Genomic DNA, 15739 nt, shown 5'->3' on the forward strand with positions numbered 1-15739 from the left:
GGGTCTCGCTGTATGCGGACGACATTCTCCTGTATCTCACCTCACCGCGGCAGTCACTCAACGTCCTCTTTGACGTTCTGACCTCCTTTGGGAACAATTCGGGTCTCACGATCAATTGGTCTAAATCCTGCGTTTATCCCATCTCTGGTGGTCCTCCTCTCCTGCCGCCTCGGCTCCCGATTCAAATATCTCTGAACGGCTTTAAGTACCTGGGGATATACGTTTCGCTGGACCCGGTGGCTCGCTATGAGCAGAATCTCCTGCGTCCACTTCGGCGACTGCGTGAGGACACGGCCCGGTGGTGCAGGCTGCCCCTGTCCCCGCTGGGTCGGGCCGCGCTGTTTAAAATGATGTCCCTTCCCAGGTTCCTCTATGCACTCCAGAACTCCTTCGACGTTATCCCAGTTGCCTACTTTCGGGAGGTGGAGAGCCTGCAGAGGAGACTGGTGTGGAACGGCCGGGCGCGTATTGCTCTTGCCAAGCTCACTCTCCCCTGGTATGACGGGGGCATCGCGCTTCCTGACATTCGCAGGTACTATTGGGCCTCGCAGCTATCTGCCATTAACCACGCCACGTATGCGCCCGGCTTGAATCCGGCGTATGAGATGGACAAGTTCCTGCTTCCCGGCGGGAACTACAACAGGGCACTTTATTCCCACCTGGCTGACCGGACCCTTACGGGTCCTACTAAGATTGCTGTGCGGACCTGGAGGGCTGCCACTGCGGCCATGGGCTGGAGTGAGCGAATGACATGTGCTACTCCCTTGTTTGCCTCCGACCGCCTGGGCAGCTTGTGGACCACCAAGGGGTTTGACCAGTGGGACACGATTGGTATCAGCAAAGTGGGAGACCTGTGGCACAAGGGCGCGGTCAAGACTTTCGCGGTGCTCCAGGCCGAATACGAGCTGACCGACAGGGAGTTCTTCCGCTACGCCCAGGTTCGACACGCCCTGCTCTCGGTCTTCGGGGAGGGGACCAAGATCCCTGTCTCCTCGCCCCTCGAGGACCACATACTTGACGGACATGTCCCTGATAGTACTATTTCTTTAATTTATAAAAAATTGATTAATCACCGGGCGGATCTCCTGGTGCGCCTTCGGGAGGCTTGGACTGGGGATGGGGTCGAATTGGACGACGAAGACTGGCAGTCTGCACTGTCGTCCCCCAAGGAGGTTGCCATTCCGGCTCGTCTCCGGTTGGTACAGCTCAAGATTCTCCACCGGGTGTATGTGACGGGTCCGCGCTTGGTCACGATGGGATTTTCCGACGACGGGCTCTGTAAGCGAGGCTGTGGGCTCGGCGCCACCTTTCTTCATATCCTTTGGGAGTGCCGCGAGGTGGCGGACTACTGGCGCCGGGTCCACACGGTTATGGGACAGGTCACCGGGGTTGTGCTGCTGCCGGAGGTGCGTCGCTGTGTCCTGAATGTGTGGGAGCCCAATGACTACAACGCGGCTCAGACTCGGTGGGCGGCCCTAGGGAACATGATTGCCAAGAGGGATATAGCGCAACTTTGGGGCGCTCAACGGCCGCCCACCGTGTCAGTATGGAAGGAGAATATGGACTGGTGTATGTTTCGGGAGAAGACAGTGTATGTGGCCCGTGGCAAGCCGGGGGCATGGGGTAGAATTTGGGGTCAATGGAATGCGTATCGCGGAGGCATCTGTACGCCCCCCCTGGTGGACACTGATATCGCCATGTCCCCCTGACCCTTGGCGGCTCCTGGCGCTTTTTGTAACAACTACATATGGACGTTCATCTCCCTTGAGCCCCTTCCCCCCCCCCCCCCCCCCTCCGTCCCCGGCCTCCCGGTACTCCTCTCTTTAGCGGATTGCTCAATGTTCTGACTGGAGTTTCCCGGGGGGAGCCTGAGCCGCACTGGTATCCCTCATAACTCGCCTTTTGTTTTTATTGTTTTTCATTTTGTTTCTGTTATTGTTGGACTGACGCTTGCTGTTCTTCGAGAACTATCTTGAGCCACTACGGGGCAGTGCCCTGGGAACTGACTGTAGCCTTGATATGTGTATATTTCCTTATGTACCTAGCGGCCGGCCCGGGTGGTTGTAGGCCCATATTTGTAACCGAATTACTGTTCAATAAAAACTTTTTCAAAAAAAAAAAAAAAAAAAAAAGACAGTATTGCCGTTTTTGAAAAATTGATTTCAGATGTTTCTAATTCCCTTACCTCATCTTTTTCATTACCCTCAGAGTCACAGATTTTATCTCTCCCATTAAATATATTTCCACAAGACGAATTACGGTCTGACATATGAACATCAAATTCCCAACCTATTGGTTTGAAAACGAATAAAAATACCCCTTTCCTTACCAGGAATCACCTAATAGGCAAGTAAATACCCCATTCCTTCATCATTTATCCTATATTAACACTATGACAACTTTTTCTTTAATCCAGTCACTTGTTTCTTTTGTCATAGAAGAAGGGAACCAAATAAAGGAAAGGAAGAAATAATATTTCTGGCCGATATTTCCCCAACATATATATGTCATTGATCTACTTCCTGTTAACTACATAAGTAAGAAACATATCATCTATAACAGCTTCTCCTTCACCCCCCTTTTTTTACCACGGGTGTTTTATGTATTTATAATCATGAAGAATGTTTATAGACTATAAACTTCTTGGGCATCATTTCATCACACTCACCATCATTTCTTTCTTCTTTTTTTCCCCCTATTTTTCCCCCTTTTTTCATTCACACTCACTTTTCTCTTCTCATTTTTTTCTTCACTTTCTTTTCAATATTTTTCCCTCTTTTTCCTTCTTCCCTTTCCTCTTCCTTTTTCCACCCTTTCCTACTTTAAACATCACTTTAATGAAATTACCAGTTGCATGTAAGTCCTCAAAGAAAAGTACCATTTTTCAGACAAACTCAGCATTGTTAAATCAAAGTTGTAGCACAGAATTGTATGTATAATAATTATTGTTCTCATTAATTCTCTAGATTTGTTGTGGCTACTCCTGACGAAGGCACTCTCTGCCGAAACGCGCGTCGTGAAGATTTTTTATGTTTTGCCACTATGTGTAATCTATATCATTGAATTGTATTATTGAAAATTCCAATTTTATTGTATATTGTTATTTCACTACATGTGACTTTATATGTCTTTTTTTAATTAAAATTGTGAATTGCATTATTTGTTTGTTTTTCCATTTCTGTGCTTTATCAATTCGAACTATTAGTTGTATACGTTTGCCTGGGAACTATATTTTCCATTGCATCTCAATCATTCAACATCACCTGGGGGACATGACAGGGCTGCCCTCTATCCCCACTATTATATGCAATTGTCGTGGAACTCCTGGCCTGCGCAATCCGCGAATATCACGCACACAGAGGTCTGAGTTTCCCAGAGTACACGCTGAATATTTCAGCATACGTAGATGATACGTTATTATATATATGTGAACTAGAGGTGCATTTATCTCCAATATTACGTGAAGTCGTGCAATTTGGTGGTCATTCAGGGTTGCACATAAATTGGAATAAGTCTATTATATTTCCACTTACTCCCTGCACAGTGGAACAGTTCATGGTGTTCCCTCTGCGCTGGACCAAAGAGGCAGTTTGTTACCAGGGCATCCAATTCCACATAGATCCCGCGATAGGCCTACTGGAAAATTATGGCAGAGCCACACAGAGGCTCAGATAACGTAGGTAAGTGGATAAAGCTTTCGCTCTTGTTGATGGAGAGAATCTCTATCATGAAGAAGGTTATATTACCACACTTCCTATTTCTATTTGAGAATATACCCATATTGCTACTAAAACACATGTTTAAATGCTGGCGCACACAATTGATACGGTTAGCATGGGCCGGTAAGCAACCTTGCATACGATGGAGTTCATTCACTCTGCCCTATGACATAGGTGGATTAGGGGCTCCCGATCAGGAGAAATACAATAGGGCAGCGAACAGTGTATTTGCGCACTATTGGATACATGGGCCACATGATCCGCCCTTCTTGTACATGGAAAGAAATGCGGTGGATCCTCTCACTTCCACAGACCCTTACCCAACCTGCAGCCAGGAAATTACGAGTTTTTGACTTCATTGCTGTCACTGTGCAAGCATGGCACACTACTACACATGAAAGCAGGAGCCTTTCCATATGCACCAGAAATGCCACTACAGTGGTGCATGTGGTTTCCACTGGGCCAAGACGTGGGAGCAAGGCAGACATTACGGTCTATAGGTATACACACAATGTGAGATTTTTTCAAAGATGGGGTGCTAGCAACCCGGGAGTCATTACAACCACCTAACAATTGGGGTGCACAGTTTTACTCCATTACTATAGAGCCTGCCATGCCCTTTTTGGGGATGATCTACTGGAACCACAAAATATGGGGCACTTTCCACACTCATTAAAATCGAAGAACCTGCAAAGTTAATCACAAAATTCTATGTCAGCCTTCAGAACACGCGCAAATCCGAAGTCCTAAGGGTGAGGTTGGAGTGGCAGCGTGATCTGGGTGCACCCCTCAGTGACAAAGAATGGTTCTATTGCTGTGCCCGCACCCGATCGAGCTCTCTCAATGGAAGACACAGACTCATACATTTTACATTTTTACATAGTGCGTATTGTACCCCTGAGCGCCAGTTCCACAACGGACTAGCAGAGACGACCTGGTGTCATAGATGTGGGAAAAATTGTTCAAGGAGTTAGGACTTATTAGCGCAGATCTAGAACCGGACCCTAAAATGGCGCCCCTTAGGATGAGACCTCTCAGTAAATAAGACTCTGCGCCCGTTGGTGGCTATCGGCTTACTACTTGCTAAACGGAGGGTGGCATTACGATGGATGAGGGGCTTACTTCCACGAATAGCAGATTGGCACACAGACATGTTGTATTGTAACACTCAAGCCTATACATACAGTGAATTACTACCCCCCAGAAGTCGTCCAAGGAATTGGGGTCCTTACTAAACATATTTGTTAAATAACACTAATGGGACAACGTCAGAGTCACAGCACATCACCGAGGTGGCATTGCCGCCAGAGGCAGGAACATAGAAGATAGAAACCAACATGGGCGAGGTTGGCTTACACTACTTGAGTTCTTCTGCGCCAACTAGCCCACCCAATATTGCATTGGTTATTTATTTTGAAAGTTTTATATAGCGCGAACATGACCACTGAGGGTATCAAAGCACTTTACAGATTATGCATCGCAAGGGTATAATACAGATTATGCATCACAGGGGTATAAGCATACAAAACAGAATAAACAAGTTAGTAGAGTTATGATTAGTAACTGCTTGTACTGATTATAGGCATGTATGTGAGATGCTCCTCGTAAGTCAGAATTTGCCCTCGAGTATAAATGTATTAGTATGCTAATGTATTCTTATATGTTGAACTATCTGTCCATGTTTTTGAGTTGTATGCTTTTACGCTGAAAACAATAAAAATATAATTAAAAAAAAAAAACAACCACAAAATCCTTTATCGCCTCCGTTCTACTCTGAATCCTAATTATCTCCTTTGTAATTCACAAAATGGTTAACTACTACAGTCTCCTTGCTGGTTTTCCACAGCACTCCATCCGGTAGAGGACAAGGTGATGAACTTCATAAAATGCACATTTTCACTTGACACAATCAGCCCCACTTTATCTTAATGCAATAGAGCTAACCTGGATGGCCATCTACTTGAAACAGAGCATATTCAAGCCCTCATCCATGTCTTCAGTCCTCTCACCTGATGGAATTGCCATTGACCCTTCAATAAATACAAATATCGAATATGTGACGTTACAACGTGAGCAAAATGATCGAGGAACGTTACATCGTAGTTTTTGCAATGCAAGTCGTTACAACGACTTGCGCTGGAGGGCGCTGGACTTAGGAATAGTATGATTTACTATTCCAACACCAGTCTACGTACAGTAGGGAAGGTGTTGGAATAGTAAATCATACTATTCCTAAGGTTAGAGCGCCATCCAGCGCAAGTCGTAACGACTTGCGTTGTATTACCTGCGATGTAAAGGCATAGCGATGCAATGTCCGCATGGTAATGGATGTTTGCCCAAATATCATTACTCTCCTTTAGTTAATAATTGATGAATACTTTACCACTAGTTATTAAAGATAGACGCTTACCTCTGTACATGTTGTAATTTTATTTCATTATGTCGACTGGAAGGGTCCAATATATGTTCTTTAATCTGAAAAGCAGAAATAGATAGGTTGTGTATTTCCTTTCTCAACTCAAGACCGCAGTCTGCATTCTTCAATGTTGCAGTCAATCATGCTCACCGTGCCTTGTCTTTATTGAACCTTTTTTCCTCTGGTATATTTTGCCAATGTAACGGGGGGGGGGGGGCGGTCTTTGTTGCACACAGTAAATTTCACACAACTTGAACTTCCAACCCCTGCACATACAGGAGTTTGTGAAGTGAGTGGAATGATTTAGCCCCGAGTCTACAGCACACACTTGCACTTTCTCACAGCTTGTGTTCTTGCTGCCTCACTCCTGAATAGCATGGCTTAAAACTCATCCCTAAAAGGTTTTTCATATTAAACAGGGCAGCAAAGACTGCAGACAATCCTACCAGTCCTTAATTTGGCATGGCTGCATACCAACTTTGTATATTATGCACTTCTCCAATATTCACCAATACCACCATCTCAGGAAGAGAAAGATAGAGGGAATACATTCACATTTTGGCACAGCATTTAGCCACCAGCATACTCCATTTTAAGGCAGGGATGATGGGAGGATGTAATTCTTTTATCCCAGGTCCCTTTGACTGCAATGTAAAGGCTCTGATAATCACTACAGCCCACAAGTCCCTGACGTGTTCATATAACAAGCGCAACCACCTGCCTTTTTGTGGAGACTTAATACAAATCTGTGTTAATCTATTATTTGCCAAATACTCCATCAAGTCTTATGGATCTTGACCATAAGGCATTATGGATTCAATGTACTAAGCCATTTTGCAGGTGCAAAATGAAAGGGTTAGTCACCGCAAAAGGGCCTTTCTATGCATTAAACCTGCTTCTCGAGTAGACAAAGCCTTTCCAGTTTGCAAAATGGGTTTTACGACCCATTCTGCATCACAAGTAGAAGGGGGCGTCCCTTCCAAATTGGTAATCACAGTGGTAGGTATCAATGGTTTGGGATAGTAAGTGCAAACCATTATTGGTTATCAGCACCTCGAAGGAGGTGGCAACAGATTCACAGGGAAGAAGTTGAGTTCTAGAACACCTTCCCCTTTGTGAATTTTGGTAGCAGTATCGGGAGCAGTAAACTTTTTTTTGTTTAAAAGCCAGACTTTTTGTTGTTTTTTTTAAAGAGTTTGGGACTTCAGAGGTGATGGTCTGCTGTTCCTTGCAGGCCACCACTTTGTTTAAAGCCAATTGCAGGGTGCTGCAAATAGGCTCCTGCCCAATTAATATTACTTAGGCAGATCATTCTGCAACTGGAGATTTTGCAATGTGACTTATTACTACATAGGTCTTATCGCAGATTCAGAAACCAGTCGCAAAAAGTCTGTGCACATTTTGTGACCCGTTTCAGTACATAAGGCCCCAGGTCTCCACATTCGGTACCAGCTGTCACTCACGCACCAAACTGAGTTCGAGATCTGTATTAGAGGATGCTATCAAGTTGGTTGTTTTCATACCCTGTGGTTCTGCTCATGCGTTTGGACATTTCCGAAAGGAGAGCGTCAATATCTCAATAGGTTACGGGAATAAATCAGGAATTAGATGCCAATCTTGCAACACTGGACCTCTGATGGGATAACCCCTTGTCATAATATAAAAAAAAAGACTGATTTACACTTGAAGGTTGCCCACAAGTACATTGGCAGAATATAGGGGTTGTTCTGAGACCCTGGGTCTATCTTCATGATAATCCAATATGGGCTGGTGTATGCAGGGCGAGAAGTAGGTCTATGAAGGCAGAAGGTGCTCTTGGCAAAGAGAAGAAATTTGGAAACACTGGATGAAATAAAGAAATAAATCGTGATATACAGCCGAGGGTTAATGGTAGCCTCTGAAGTGGGAGAATATAGTGCTGCACGTTGGAAGCAGATGACGCTTTCAAACGTGCTCCTTCTCCAACATAGGTTGAGTGAATTGCTAAAACAAGATTTGTGTTCTCGCTTCTACTTTGAGAGTACCTTGAAGGAGGGTGTAATGTCACAACTTCTAAGTCTATCTTTTTTTATCAAATGTGATCACGAACCTTTAAAATGTACGTTTTCTTCTGTAGAGAGGCCAAGCCATGAGGAACAGGGTCAAGACTGATTTGCATTCGATAATTTAAGTAAAGATCGATTTTGCAGAAACGAAACAATAAGAACCAATGTGGATTATTTTTGCATGAGGAGATACTCAGTGAAATTGTAATTTCTGAAAGGAATTGAGATCATTTTATACCTCCGTTAAGGCTGAACTTTAAAACTAGAATATTACTTTCTAATGAAACTGCAACAGATCCATGACCCAGTCACTGAAGCATGCCCACCACTTGACCGAGTTTCTGCCTAGAGAGACATCAGCTTTCAAGTGCCATGCATTGTACATCATGTCACCCAATCTCTCTACCTTCCAGAGCCGTGCTTTAAAAGATATGGCACACTCACACAGCTAACAAGATCCATTACTTGGAGGATGCAGGTTAAACCTGTGATTTTGGCGAAATGACTCAAGTGAGATTTGGAATATGTAAACATCTCAGATTAAAATGCAAATATATTAATTCAGCTCGTGCAGTTTGTACTTAACACCATGCACTCAATTACTCTAAGATTAGCTAGCCATTGTGACATTGATGTTGCTTCCACATTGACACCGTCAAGACACCGTCAAAAGACAAATACTGTTTGTTAAAGATGCATTCTGGCTTACCGTATCTTTAATAGATTGTAGAAGATCCCTTTTTTGTCCCTTCTCTGGTAAGATATCCTGATATTCAATAACAAGTATTAATGTGAACAGGGTATCTGTTAGGACAAAACATACACAATAGACTGTCAATTAAACCTTGATGGAATCCAGAAAAACAGGTGGCATGTAAAGCTTGTTCGATGTGGACTTATCCACATTCACTGGTTTTATTTAACACAAGACTGATACCTGCCCAGGATGGTGTACCTTTCTCCACAAGCTCTTCAAATGCTGCAGTCATCCAAAGCTACCCGGCCTAATTAAAGCCATCCAAATGAATGAAGAAAAAGCTCTAGCAAGATAGATAGATTAAATTTCACAGAGAGGCAAACTTATTTGTAGCCTCGCTGGACTGGAATCACCCTGTATGAAAAAATCCTATTTATTAAATCAGAAAATCCACACTTCATAAGAGGCATTGTTGCGCCACAAGCAAAAAATGACAGGACTACACTTTTATCCGCATAACTAGTTTTACTTATTTGACCCACGCTCTTGAACGTTATAAGGGCTCCCCTCCCATCGCTTCTACTGCACCAAAAACCTGCATCAGACAATGCCCGATCATAACCTGGCCACCCAGAGACTGGTCAGCATGGTTTCATGCCACAATGGATTCCTGCCATCACAGCAGATGACTTGTGTGAGAATTTGTGCAACGAAAATAAGGCAAACTGCTTCAATTCCCTCTTTCCGTTACTTATTCCAGATAATGTCCTATGAGAACTACCTGCAGCTTTCCTCAGCAGAACTCTCAGCTATAGACATTGCATACTGCCTGGTTGTAGTCCCAGGTTCTGTTGTTCCAACACAGGCCTTTTGGACTGACCCTCCCTTCTCCAATTAAATGAATCCATCTAAATCTTAGCAAATTGGCCAAAATGTTGATTACTCCAAGGCAGCACGTCCGTCCGGTTCAGCACTGTACCGAACTGACGCACTGCACTGCCTTGGAATAATCTATGATCTGTAGGGATTAATTTCGAGTAGGAGCCTGGATTCATATCCGAGCCCATTGCATACTGATGCAAACCATTGCCTATCAGAAAGACTGTTTTCAACATTCCAGACATTGCTCTCATAAATCTTTATAGGGGCTTTTTGGAGGATGGTCTTGGGGATGAAAACGTATTGAGACCAAAACGTCAGCGTATTTTCCAACTTTCTTGTTGATAACATTCATTAGAATAGGTTTGTAATGTTCATCATACACACATCCTTAAAATATATAGAGAAATTGGGAATACAGTACATTGGCGGCGGTTTAAGAACATCCAATTAACATGTGTAATGGACTTTACAGCATCGATTTATTTGAAACTTGTTTGTGGATAACCTCTAGAGATAACCAGTTTGTATGCTAAATCGCATCCTATTAGGATATTTGATGTTAAAAACCAACTTCCTTTAATACACCCGCGTTAATCAATTTGCTTTCTTTGATTTTGAATATGTCATGTTTATTGTATTGATATTGAATTAGATTTGGATGCAATTGACAAGCATCACTAAATGTGAGGAAATCCACAAACAAAGCTTTCTATAATAATATCCCTTGTTGGCATCGTTACCTCTTTTAATTAGAGTAACGTAGCCCACAAGGGTATACTGGGTTGCCCTTTTTTGTAATTGTTGAGATTGATAAACAACAAAAGCAAACAAAAGTAAGGAAAAAATACCAATTATGTTGAAATCCTCTTTGGATGTATAGCTGTCAAGATAGCGTTGTACCTTTTACTGAAAGACATCAAATAACTTTTTTGCTGGAGTGAGACCCAATTCCTAGAAGACTTGTAACACTTATTCTCCTGTGCATCTAAGGTTCTTTTGAAATTTAAATAGCACCATACTGGTAAAGAATCTTTAGTGGGTGTGTAATTAAATAAGAAAGACACAAATTAGGAAACATGAAAAAGGTCAGAATGGTCTACCCAGTGTATTTGCGAATGTATGTAAACACCAAGAGCCTGGCTTAGTGGCTATTCTTGTGTTACATGTACGGAAATGCTTGGGGGATTATTATGTCATGTACTCCTGCACTTTATATGCAGTCAGCTGTGAAGGAATATTTTATGCTAGGTAAGGGTGCGACTATTTACCATTATCTGGTAGGGCTTCATCGTTTAAGTTTTAAAAGACTCATCACGTCACAGAGCGCACAGTGAGGTAACCCTTTTGAACATTTCTTCATGTTCCTTTGTTTTAAATGGTGCTTTACTGTAAGCCATATTGTGCACTTCGTTTTGCAGTGTTCCATCGTATTCTCATTCTCTCACCTTCACACCGAATGTTGCGCTTTCTGCAGGTTTATCATTTACATTTACTGTGGACTGCTCATTGTGTACATAATTTTCTTCTTTATGAGATTTAGGGTATTTTCTGCTGCTTCTTTAATTATTGTTGACAATGTTGCTGTAGGTGGTGTGATTAGTTTCATACTAGCACCTTATTTATTGTTAGAACGGGCTGCAAGTGTTCAATCTTCTAGATATTTAAATAAATTACTGGTTACTATTTCTTTGAACTGAAATTACTCAACTGGTCTAATTGTGAACATTAAAACCCACTGGTCTAATTGTGAACATTAAAATCTATCAACCCAATAACAATGAAAATATTGAGACATACCAAAAAAGAGAAAGATGTACAAAACTGAAATCAGTAAGCGAACAAGTGTCCTTGCAGAGAGACATGCATATTACTAAAAAATATGAAAGGTTTAATAAAACAATATACAAATGCGCAAACCCCCTCCCGAACAATATGCAAAATCAACTGCCTAAAATTAAATGCTATACCACAAGTGGTAAAACGAAAGAATATACAATCTGTTGCTGGTGTTGGATCTTTACAGCTTTTGAGGAGTTGGAGTCGGCTTCGGTTTGTCTCCATTAATTGTCAAAACAAAAGATCCATCATCACAAAATTAACTCTTACTACTGCTTTGATAATGTCTTTTCAGGATGATGTCATAATCTGGATAGTTTATTTACCTTATTACTAATCTGCGTCATTGTGACTTCTTTCAAATTTGCATCAGACAATTATTAATTTCAAAGAAAGATTTATCATGTTGCCTTTTTGCGCATGGCAGATGTATTGATTACTGCAATATATTTTTCTTTGGTAAATTTTGAATATACCACAACAGTTTGAGGGGGAAGGAAGTGAAATGTTATATTCATTTATATCCAATATTCTCAATACTCATTGTACATGCCATACATTTTCCAAATTATTGAAATTTCAGGAATGTTAAACTATGACCTAGCTTCATTTTCTCAATGCGAACTTATTCAAACATAGTTGAACTAAGCTGTAGGTGTTGATATTTTTATACTTTAACGTTGGTGAATGTGTACATATATAAAATAAAAAATTAAGTGTTTGTGGGATGGAGTGGTTCTCCCCTTTTTAGGTCTCGCCTGGCGACGCAGCGCGTACGCGCTGCACGCCTTGGCGAGATCTATTTTTGCCGGTTTCTCTAGTGAAGGGAGACAAGAGGTGGCACGCCCGGACAGAGGATGTGCATGCGCGGACAGAGGATGTGCACGCGCGGACAGAAGATGTGCAAGCGCAGACAGAAGATGTGCAAGCGCAGACAGAAGATGTGCAAGCGCAGACAGAAGATGTGCACGCGCAGACAGAAGATGTGCACGCGCAGACAGAAGATGTGCACGCGCAGACAGAAGATGTGCACGCGCAGACAGAAGATGTGCACGCGCAGACAGAAGATGTGCACGCGCAGACAGAAGATGTGCACGCGCAGACAGAAGATGTGCACGCGCAGACAGAAGATGTGCACGCGCAGACAGAAGATGTGCACGCGCAGACAGAAGATGTGCACGCGCAGACAGAAGATGTGCACGCGCAGACAGAAGATGTGCACGCGCAGACAGAAGATGTGCACGCGCAGACAGAAGATGTGCACGCGCAGACAGAAGATGTGCACGCGCAGACAGAAGATGTGCACGCGCAGACAGAAGATGTGCACGCGCAGACAGAAGATGTGCACGCGCAGACAGAAGATGTGCACGCGCAGACAGAAGATGTGCACGCGTAGACAGGCACGCGTAAGATGTGCACGCGTAGACAGAAGATGTGCACGTGTAGACAGAAGATGTGCACGCGTAGACAGAAGATGTGCACGCGTAGACAGGAGATGTGCACGCGTAGACAGGAGATGTGCACGCGTAGACAGGAGATGTGCACGCGTAGACAGGAGATGTGCACGCGTAGACCGGAGATGTGCACGCGTAGAATGTGCACGCGTAAGATGTGCACGCATAGACAGGAGATGTGCACGCGTAGACAGGAGATGTGCACGCGTAGACAGGAGATGTGCACACGTAGACAGGAGATGTGCACGCGTAGACAGGAGATGTGCACGCGTAGACAGAAGATGTGCACGCGTAGACAGGAGATGTGCACGCGTAGACAGAAGATGTGCACGCGTAGACAGGAGATGTGCACGCGTAGACAGGAGATGTGCACGCGTAGACAGGAGATGTGCACGCGTAGACAGGAGATGTGCACGCGTAGACAGGAGATGTGCACGCGTAGACAGGAGATGTGCACGCGCAGACAGAAGATGTGCACGCGTAAGATGTGCACGCGTAGACAGAAGATGTGCACGCGTAGACAGAAGATGTGCACGCGTAGACAGAAGATGTAGACAGGAGATGTGCATGCGTAGACAGGAGATGTGCATGCGTAGACAGGATATGTGCACGCGTAGACAGGAGATGTGCACGCACAGACAGAAGATGTGCATGCGTAAGATGTGCACGCGTAGACAGAAGATGTGCACGCGTAGACAGAAGATGTGCACGCGTAGACAGAAGATGTGCACGCGTAGACAGGAGATGTGCACACGTAGACAGGAGATGTGCACGCGTAGACAGGAGATGTGCACGCGTAGACAGGAGATGTGCACGCGTAGACAGATGTGCACGCGTAAGATGTGCACGCGTAGACAGAAGTGCACGCGTAGACAGAAGATGTGCACGTGTAGACAGAAGATGTGCACGCGCAGACAGAAGATGTGCACGCGTAAGATGTGCACACGTAGACAGAAGATGTGCACGCGTAGACAGGAGATGTGCACGCATAGACAGGAGATGTGCACGCGTAGACAGGAGATGTGCACGCGTAGACAGGAGATGTGCACGCGTAGACAGGAGATGTGCACGCGTAAGATGTGCACGCGTAGACAGAAGATGTGCACGCGTAGACAGATGTGCACGCGTAGACAGAAGATGTGCATGCGTAGACAGAAGATGTGCACGCGCAGACAGAAGATGTGCACGCGCAGACAGAAGATGTGCACGCGTAAGATGTGCACGCGTAGACAGAAGATGTGCACGCGTAGACAGGAGATGTGCACGCGTAGACAGGAGATGTGCACGCGTAGACAGGAGATGTGCATGCGTAGACAGGAGATGTGCACGCGTAGACAGGAGATGTGCACGCGTAGACAGGAGATGTGCACGCGCAGACAGAAGATGTGCACGCGCAGACAGAAGATGTGCATGCGTAAGATGTGCACGCGTAGACAGAAGATGTGCACACGTAGACAGAAGATGTGCACGCGTAGACAGGAGATGTGCACGCGTAGACAGGAGATGTGCACGCGTAGACAGGAGATGTGCACGCGTAGACAGGAGATGTGCACGCGTAAGATGTGCACGCGTAGACAGAAGATGTGCACGCGTAAGATGTGCACGCGTAGACAGAAGATGTGCACGCGTAAGATGTGCACGCATAGACAGAAGATGTGCACGCGTAGACAGGAGATGTGCACGCGTAGACAGGAGATGTGCACGCGTAGACAGGAGATGTGCACGCGTAGACAGGAGATGTGCACATCTCCTGTCCCCGGAGGCTCGCGTTACACAGCGTGCGCATCTCGGCTTTCACTTTCCTGCCCCCCCCCCCCGTCGGCTCCACGGAGCCAGCTTGTTCTGCGTGGAAGCGTCCCGGCTACTTCTGCCATAGGCCTTCCTCTCAAGGTGGGCATGCCGCGGTGGGAGGCCAGGTGCGGGCCTGGGGCACAGAAGCAGCGCGTGAGCCCTGGTTCTCCCAACAAACAGTGTCGCGCGGCTCCCCGCCTGTGCCCGGGCATCGTCCGATTTCTGGAAAGGAATATTCCACACACTATTTGATGTGGAAGCCGCTGCTGCCCGTCTTCTGTCAGTGCAAGCTCTCAACACATCTGCAGGGAAAAGAAGTTCTAGTAACACTGAGGAGTAAGTGTTTTAGTTGGCACGACCGCACCATGATAGATGCCAATTAGTAATAGCTCATGGCAGTCCAGGTAGTTCTTCAACTCTGCCTTCAACTGTTCCCCGGAGAAATTATTCAATTAAATGCAACTAAAATTAATGCCAGTGTTTTTAGTCTTTTTCTTGCTTTTCAATGACGGATAACAAAGTGAGTCGCTGTGAGGAAAGCTCTGCGGGCACCCCACATGTGTCGAGAAATAACAAATTATAAGTAATTGCAGCCCTGGAATCAGGATGACTTTTCTTAATACCGTTGTGATTTTTCCAGGAGAGAGGTTTGCTGAGGCCCTCTCTCTCCGTCGGCGTGGAAATACACGAACAAGCGGATGCTGAGGGCACTGAGGAAGGGTGAACGAGAAGTCGTGGTCATGTTAAACTGTGAATAGGGTCGTTTGGCTACGAACCCATTATGCGATTACAGGGTATTACAGTTCAGATTTTTTTTAAATCTGTTGCGTGGGTGGTGTGAAATCCTTAACACCATAGCCTTAGTTACACTAGCTCCGAGTTGGAAACTTGACAGCTGT

The 15739-nt window shown here is 44.8% G+C and overlaps 1 protein-coding gene across 2 annotated transcripts in view; it reads right to left on the reverse strand.

The window, feature by feature from the left end:
• Positions 1–15739, reverse strand: part of LOC146821564 (uncharacterized) — a 138820-nt gene that overhangs the window by 84753 nt on the left and 38328 nt on the right. For both annotated transcript variants that reach the window (XM_085612568.1, XM_085612567.1), the window contains exons 5-6: positions 8890–8984; positions 6130–6194 (exon numbers count right to left, since the gene is read on the reverse strand). In XM_085612568.1, the coding sequence (XP_085468694.1) occupies positions 6130–6194; positions 8890–8984 (160 nt within the window). The remainder of the gene's footprint in view (positions 1–6129; positions 6195–8889; positions 8985–15739) is intronic.

Source organism: Triturus cristatus, chromosome 6 (assembly GCF_964204655.1).
Source record: "Triturus cristatus chromosome 6, aTriCri1.1, whole genome shotgun sequence".
NCBI lineage: Eukaryota > Metazoa > Chordata > Amphibia > Caudata > Salamandridae > Triturus > Triturus cristatus.